At 51.4% G+C, this 7,630-nt stretch overlaps 1 protein-coding gene across 1 annotated transcript in view; it reads right to left on the reverse strand.

Annotated features, from left to right (window-relative positions):
* Window positions 1–4,352, reverse strand: part of MYO15B (myosin XVB) — a 163,576-nt gene extending 159,224 nt beyond the window's left edge. Inside the window, exons 1-2 of the mRNA XM_075349626.1 lie at window positions 4,264–4,352; window positions 3,892–3,927 (exon numbers count right to left, since the gene is read on the reverse strand). Of these exons, the coding sequence (XP_075205741.1) occupies window positions 3,892–3,894 (3 nt within the window). The 5' untranslated portion in view covers window positions 3,895–3,927; window positions 4,264–4,352. The remainder of the gene's footprint in view (window positions 1–3,891; window positions 3,928–4,263) is intronic.
* Window positions 4,353–7,630: the final 3,278 nt, after the last annotated feature.

The following is a 7,630-nucleotide window of genomic DNA, read 5'->3' on the forward strand; positions in this document are numbered from 1 at the left end:
AGAAGCTGACTCCTCCGCCGGAGGAGTTGAGGGAGAAATATCCAGCATTTGATTGATGGACGCAATAAGATCGTTCACTATGGCGTCCCCGTCTGGAGTATTAAGATTGAGAGCGCCCTCAGGATCAGAATCCTGATCAGCTGTCTCCGCATCATCAACCAGAGATTCCCCCGCTGAGACCCTGAACAATATGATGTCGAGGGAAATTCTAAGCGAGCCCGCTTAGTCGGTCTGGGACTGGGGTCTAAGTCAGAACCCTCAGCCTGGGATGTATGAGATACCCCGGGAGGACATTGTTGGTCCAACTGAGGGGGGCCAGGGAACAATGATTCAACAGAGTCCCTGTGCTGAGATACCGGCCTGGACTGCAAGGCTTCTAGTATCTTAGCCATAGTCTCAGAGAGTTTTGCAAACTCAGTCCCCGTCACCTGGACAGTGTCAACAGGTGGCTCCCCCTGGGCCCCTCTTAGCAGAGGCTCTGGCTGAAGAAGTGCCACAGGGGCCGAACATTGCACACAATGAGGGTCAGTGGGACCTGCCGGCAGCTGGGTCGTACAAGCAGCGCAGGCAGCATAATAAGCCTGTGTTTTGGCACCCCTGCCTTTGTGGGCGCCATGCTATTGTTTTCCCTGAGTAACACAATAGGGTATATAGCCAGAATGAACTGTGCTCATACAGTGAAAGAGTATACTATAAACAAATTATGTATCAATACACTACAGCACCATGGGGCTAGCACCAACAGGTGCTGCTTACCACCTGCTTTAAAGCGGTTGTGAGGCCACCAGAGACCGTGTCTGGGTCTCCCAGGGTTTATCCCTCTCTGCAGCGTCGGAGGAGCTGACAGGAATGGCTGCGGCGTCCTGACGAGAGGAGGGAGCCGTGGGCGTGGCCGAGAAAGTGCGGGAACTGGTGCTCACACTGTGCACAGTGAGGGGGGTGGAGAATGGAAATCATACTCCAGCCCTCAGTGCTGCTCGTTCCGTGCAGCGTCCCGCCCTTCCCCTGCCTGTCAGGGCTGGGGGCGGGAGAAAAGGAAACTAGGCCGCAAGAAAGCCGAGGACTCGAGTATAAGCGTGGCCGCCGTAAAAGCGCGGCCGGCGCCGAAGTCCCCGGCGAACTACAAGTCCCAGCCGCGCCGCAGTTTCCCATGGCAGCGGCGGTTAGCGCGGTAGCCCCTACATATAAACACACTCAGCGACGCTGAGTGTGTAATGGCACAGTTTAACCCGGTCAGCGCCGCGGTCCCCGGTGCACTAGCACACCCAGCAAAGCTGAGGTGTTGCCGTGCGCGGTCCCCACAGGGATACAGAGTACCTTCAAGTAGCAGGGCCATGTCCCTGAACGGTACCCGGCTCCTATCCAGCAGGCTCCACAGGAGTTGTGGATGAAGCACGGTCTCAGTGCCTGGAGACCGATAGGATCCCACTTCGCCCAGAGCCCTGAGGGGGATGGGGAAGGAAAACAGCATGTGGGCTCCAGCCTCCGTACCCGCAATGGATACCTCAACCTTAACAACACCGCCGACAAGAGTGGGGTGAGAAGGGAGCATGCTGGGGGCCCTATATGGGCCCACTTTTCTTCCATCCGACCTGGTCAGCAGCTGCTGCTGACCAATCTGTGGAGCTATGTGTGCAGGTCTGCCTCCTTCGCACAAAGCAATAAAACTGAGGAGCCCGTGGGAGCACGGGGGGTGTATAGGCAGAAGGGGAGGGGCTTAACACTTTTGAGTGTAATACTTTGTGCGGCCTCCGGAGGCATAGCCTATACACCCAATTGTCTGGGTCTCCCAATAGAGCGACAAAGAAAACAGGATACATCGGGAACATGATACAAGAGTGGTCCCTGGCACTAAGGAGAGGGGAGCAGGGTCACCTTCTTACACTCACCTGAGGCTGATCTCTGCATTCTCTAACATCCCAAGATGGGTCCTTCCCCCTGTACGCCGACCATGTGCCTAGGCCCTCACCTTCACCCTGACTAGTGCAGGACAGCGAGACACTAGTCTCGCTAAAGATATAACACAACCCAATGTAGGAAAGACAAACGTGAGAAAGACACAACAAATAAAATTCTGGCAGGAACTTCTCAGCTGCCGCAGACGTGCCACCTCAGCTTCCTCTTTCTTTCCAAGTATACAGCATAAGTTTGAGCTATAACTGACATAGGTAGACGTGAAGAGCGAATATGTATAGTAGAAGGGAGTGGCTGCAGCTGAGGTTACAACTACCTGTTAGATCACTGCAGGATAGACATGAACCTTAACCCCTACAGTACTGTATGCAATTAAATATGGTTGAAATCAAAGTAAATGATGAGCGAGTACTAAAAAGGATTTGAGATCCACATTACGCTGTGACTCTCTGATACCAGATCAGCCCGAGATCACATCAGGCCGTTACACACTTGTGACACTTGTGTCAGTGAGAACGGGCAGTCACGTGACTGAGTATGTGATTTACATTTTTCCGACTTCCAACATAGACATGAGTGGCTTTGCTCAATTTGCATTGTAAGCATTTTCTAGTATTGCCAGTGACAGCAGGTGGTCACGTGCCATAAATTCAATATATAACATAGTGGCAGCTTCCAAGTGGAAGCCCTGGTTGGTCAACTCACTAATTTTAGCAGCTTCACTACTTTTGAAGCCTAAAGACAAGAAGATGAAACATATGCACACCAAGTGGGTTTGAGATTGATGTGCAAATTTCATTCTTTTTGGTGTATTTCTGAACTTTCTCTGCATGAACCCTTATAGGCCAAGCAATGTTACCCTGAGAAATTAATTATGCAATTATGAAGAAGATGTTTGTAAACTTAGCCTTAGACGGGCTTTGCACGTTGCGACCTCGGTAACAATGTGTTACCGATGCTGCAGCGATAGTCCCGCCCCCGTCGCACGTGCGATATCTAGTGAAAGCTGCCGTAGCGATTACTATCGCTACGGCAGCTTCACACGCACATACCTGCCGTGCGACGTCCCTCTGGCCGGCGACCCGCCTCCTTCCTTAGGGGGGCGGGTCGTGCGTCGTCACAGCGACGTTACACGGCAGGCGGCCAATTGAAGCGGAGGGGCGGAGATGAGCAGGATGTAAACATCCCGCCCACCTCCGTCCTTCTCATTGCAGCCGGGAGGCAGGTAAGGTGATGTTCCTCGCTCCTGCGGCTACACACACAGCGATGTGTGCTGCCGCAGGAGCAAGGAACAACATCGCACCTGTCGCACCATCGGCATTATGGAAATGTCGGGGGCTGCAGCGATGATACGATAACGACGCTTTTGCGCTCGTTCATCGTATCAAAAAGGTTTTACACGTTGCGATATCGACTGCGACGCCGGATGTGCGTCACTTTCGATTTGACCCCATCACACGTGCAATGTGCAGATTCTGGATGAGAGAAAAGTTGCAACATGCTGCGATTTTCTGTGAGAACCGTATCCCTCACACCCATTCAAATGAATGCAAGATCGGGACACAGTCGCATGACACTCGGCTCACGCTCGCAGCAGAGCCTGAGCCGGGGGTCATTAGCATATCGCATACGATGCTCTCGCATCGGATGCCATACGCTAGTGTGACTCCAGTATAACCCTCAGATTTTCCTTATCATATTCAAGTCTATGGGGAAAATCCACAAAGAAAATACATATTAACCGCAAGAGAAACTGACACGATATAGATTTCAAAATCGCACCTCAGGTCAGCTTACTCTTCATAAAAAAAGCTAAACAAAGCATGAGATTTCTATAAATCGTGAAAATGTAATGCTCTTGGGTTTTTTTTCACCAGAAAAAACCACACCAAATACTCAACATGAGAACATAGCCTACGATTCTGAATGTGTATGGACACAAAGCTGCCACAAATTAAGAAGTTAAGGCGTTCTTACCATGCTGGGAAGGGACTCCTCACCTGTGGCCTTCAGCTGTAGAGAGGAAGGTTCGTGTTAATATATGGGCTGATAAGCAGAGAGGGAGTTTGTCACATTACGCAGATGGTTACACAGAAAGCAGGAAGGACCACGGACTTAATACACAAGTAAACACAGAAATCAAAGAGAAACGAGATTAACATGGCTGATTTTAAAAGAACGGGCCAATAAATATACTATAATATATATATATGACACCATCACACAGGATCGATGGAATAAAAAACATAAAATACACACAGACTCCAACATTTAACCATACTTCATTCTACATCATACTATTTACAATGTCAATGTACACATTCTATGTCTTCATATTAATATCCATACCCCGGTTTAATAGCGAAGGAGCCCCTCCAGAGATGTCATGTAGTGCCTGTAGCTCAGTGTGACAGCAAAGTGACAGCGAGACACACCCGGAGGGCAGGGACGGACAAAGTCCAATAAGGAAAAAAACGAGAGAGAGGGAGAAGGTAGATGATACGCAGAGAGCTGTAAGGAGGCAGTAATTGTTCAAGTGTCATATGGACTTTGGCACATTACAAATCTCAAGGAACAGTAAATGGGATAAGCCGATAATAAAACTAGGTGTATATATGAATAAGTCATGGTACAAGAGAACACTACAAAAGGCCTAAAAAAAAGCAAGATACATTGTATCTGTCTGAGAAGCTAAAAAGATGCGATCAAAGAATATGTGACATATTTCGGAATCGCTCACCTGGGAAATCCGCCTTTGTATGGAAGGAATCCGTGAAATCAGGAGGACAGCCCCGAACTGGACGCGTGTGTTTTTCAATTTCCTATAACGCTGTCTACATATAGGATATAGAATAACAATGTGATCAGCACACAATAACAGGGATGTCTGGAACTAGAAAAAATGGTTTGTTTAACACGTTTATTGTTAGCAATCTTATCCATGGGCTATGTCTGATATTGCCGCACCCCACTATTCAGGTCTATAAGCTGGTGCAATATAAGGCCTCATTCACATGTCTGTATAACACGTACACGACAATATAGTACCAGCGGCAGTCAGTGTTTAGTCTCAGTGTGTCATCAGGGCTTTTCACGGATGGCTAAAGAAATATAGAGATTAGAAAGAATCTCCTACACTTTACAATATTAAACACGTAAAGCGCACAATGCCATCTGTGTGCTGTACGTGTTTTTCTCTGACTCATAGATATGTATTGGCCCTTGCCATTCGTGCTGCCTGAAATAAACGGACATGTCTCCGTGTGTTTTGCAAGGACACGCGGTTTGTGTAAAAACGGACATGTGAGCATCCCCAAAGATTATGTAGTGCCAGCCTCCCTGCACTACTCTGCTTCTTCTTAGCAGGGACGCTGACTCACTCACCACCATGACCGGACTGCACCGCCCTGCCCCGCTTCCCCGCGGTTCTACAAGTGCGTCTCTCATGCCTCCTGCTCCTGGGACCTATGCACAGGTTTCCCAGGAGTGCGCTTAGGGCGCACGCAAAACACTCGCTCTCTTAAAGGACTAATGTGGCGCCCTGGACAAGCCAGGTCGTCACAGATATTACACCAACACACCCCACACCCCGGTTAGGCACACCGAAGCCAAACACAAAACCCTTGTTGCCTTCCTCCAGGGGCTGATGTCCACACCAGGGGGTGGGCCAGACGGTTGGTCCCGCCCACCGAGGAGTTCACAGTCCTGGAGGCGGGAAAAGGAGTCAGTCAGTGAGGAGTTGAGTTTGGAGAGGAGTGAAGTGAAGTGGTAGAGGAGCAGACTCAAGTAGGTCCGGGTGTGTTGCCCGGACGATACAGCAAGGTTGGCAGACGGTGGTGACCGTCTGCAGGAGAGGCTTATTGGAGCAAACCATAAGGACCGTGGACGGGCGGTGGCCCAGCAGTACCGGACCGGTGACCAAAGAGAAGCCAGCACCATCCGGCAGGGCTTACGGACCCCGACAAGGCTAGGAGTCGCCGTTGAATTTGTCAAATCCGTTAGCGAAGGGAACCTCCGGGGTTTCCCAGCAGTCAAGACCCGATTGAAGGCGACAGCTCAAACCGTAGAAGGAAACACAGTCACCGCCAAGGCTACAGTTCCCGGGGCCAGAGCCTGCGGGCAAAAGGGGCTCCCTCAGCAACCATCCAAGCTGGGGAGCGGGTTACCGGTGGGAACCCATTGGAACCGAACACACTACACAGGTGCAGGGAAAGGCAGTCACCATCAACCTGCCGGGAGGAGAAACACCGCAGCCGTCTGTGGGACCCGTCCATCCAGCCGTTTGTTTTACCGGAGACTTTTCATTCATCATTGGCTGATAGAGTACCACCGTGCCGTGCGGCACAGCGCTGCCCCCGCGACCCTGCACCTCACCAGGCCCCGTAGCCTGCCTGTCATCTATTTCCTACACCCCTCACCGGGCCCCGGGACAACCAACCCCCTACCCACGGAGGGGAGAACCAACATCCAAGCTGCTCCCTGTCATCGCTCCCGGGATCCCTGTCCAGAGCAGCGGGGGTGTCACCAATCTCACCACAACCGTGGGTGGCGTCACGGACAATATCCCTAACCCAAACAACCCCCTTTCACTCACGGGCGAGGAACGCCGCTCGAGTCCCCGGGATCCGGCCCACCACTCGAGCCACCACCGAGCAGCAGCAGCAGCAGTAGCTGGACCCGAGCAGTGGGTGAGCGTAGCGTCCCCTCCTCCGCCCGCGACACTAGCGCACTAATTCCTGGAAGTGCCTTTCAGCCTATGGCTGAGAGGTACTAATACTTAAGGCATCATCCCATTAGGGGAGGTGACTGAGCAATTTGGTCAGTTAGTTAGTCTATGCTAGCTAGTTGTCAGCTCCCTTTTGTCCACAGTCCATTACCGGTTCCAGTGTCCACTTAACCTTACCAGTCACCCAGTCACTGATGTACCTTCCTGGCCAGTCCATCCAGCCATCCCGGCTACACTTGCCAGCATTAATGACTCTGCCAATCAGTCTCGCTGTACTGTCTGCCTCAGCCATCCCAGTTGCACGCGCCAGCACTCATGACTCTGCCAGTCCATCCTACCGTGCTGTATACCTCAGCCATCCCAGCTGCACCTGCCAGTACTAGTGACACTGCCTGTCCGTACCTGATCCCATCCCTGCCTTGTGGGTCAGCTGCAACAGTCCCGGACACTGCACTGGGAGTGTAACCTGACATTTAATCAGTAGGTGCTTAATCAAGCCCCTCCCACATCTGGGTAAGGCCGGGTCCCCCCTGTGGTCCAGACCACTTCCGCTTGCTGCCTCATCACCGGCAAGCACTACAGATTATAATGGGTAGATCTGGTATCTGTAAGAAAACGGATCCAACACATACTGGAAACATGCATGTGTGAAGGAGGTCTAAGGGTGGCTTTGCACGTTGCAACATCGCATGTGCAATGTCGGTGGGGTCAAATCGAAAGTGACGCACATCCAGCGTCACTTTCGACATCGTTGTGTGTAAATTCTAGATGATACGATTAACGAGCGCAAAAGCGTCGTTATCGTATCATCGTTGCAGGCTCCGACTTTTCCATAATTATGCTGCAGCGACAGGTACGATGTAGGTCCTCGTTCCTGCGGCAGCACACATCGCTGTGTATGAAGCCGCAGGAGCGAGGAACTTCACCTTACCTGCCGCCGGCGGCTCTACGGAAGGAAGGAGGTGGGCGGGATGTTTACATCCTGCTCAT

Source organism: Anomaloglossus baeobatrachus, chromosome 5 (assembly GCF_048569485.1).
Source record: "Anomaloglossus baeobatrachus isolate aAnoBae1 chromosome 5, aAnoBae1.hap1, whole genome shotgun sequence".
In the NCBI taxonomy this organism is placed as follows: Eukaryota; Metazoa; Chordata; class Amphibia; order Anura; family Aromobatidae; genus Anomaloglossus; species Anomaloglossus baeobatrachus.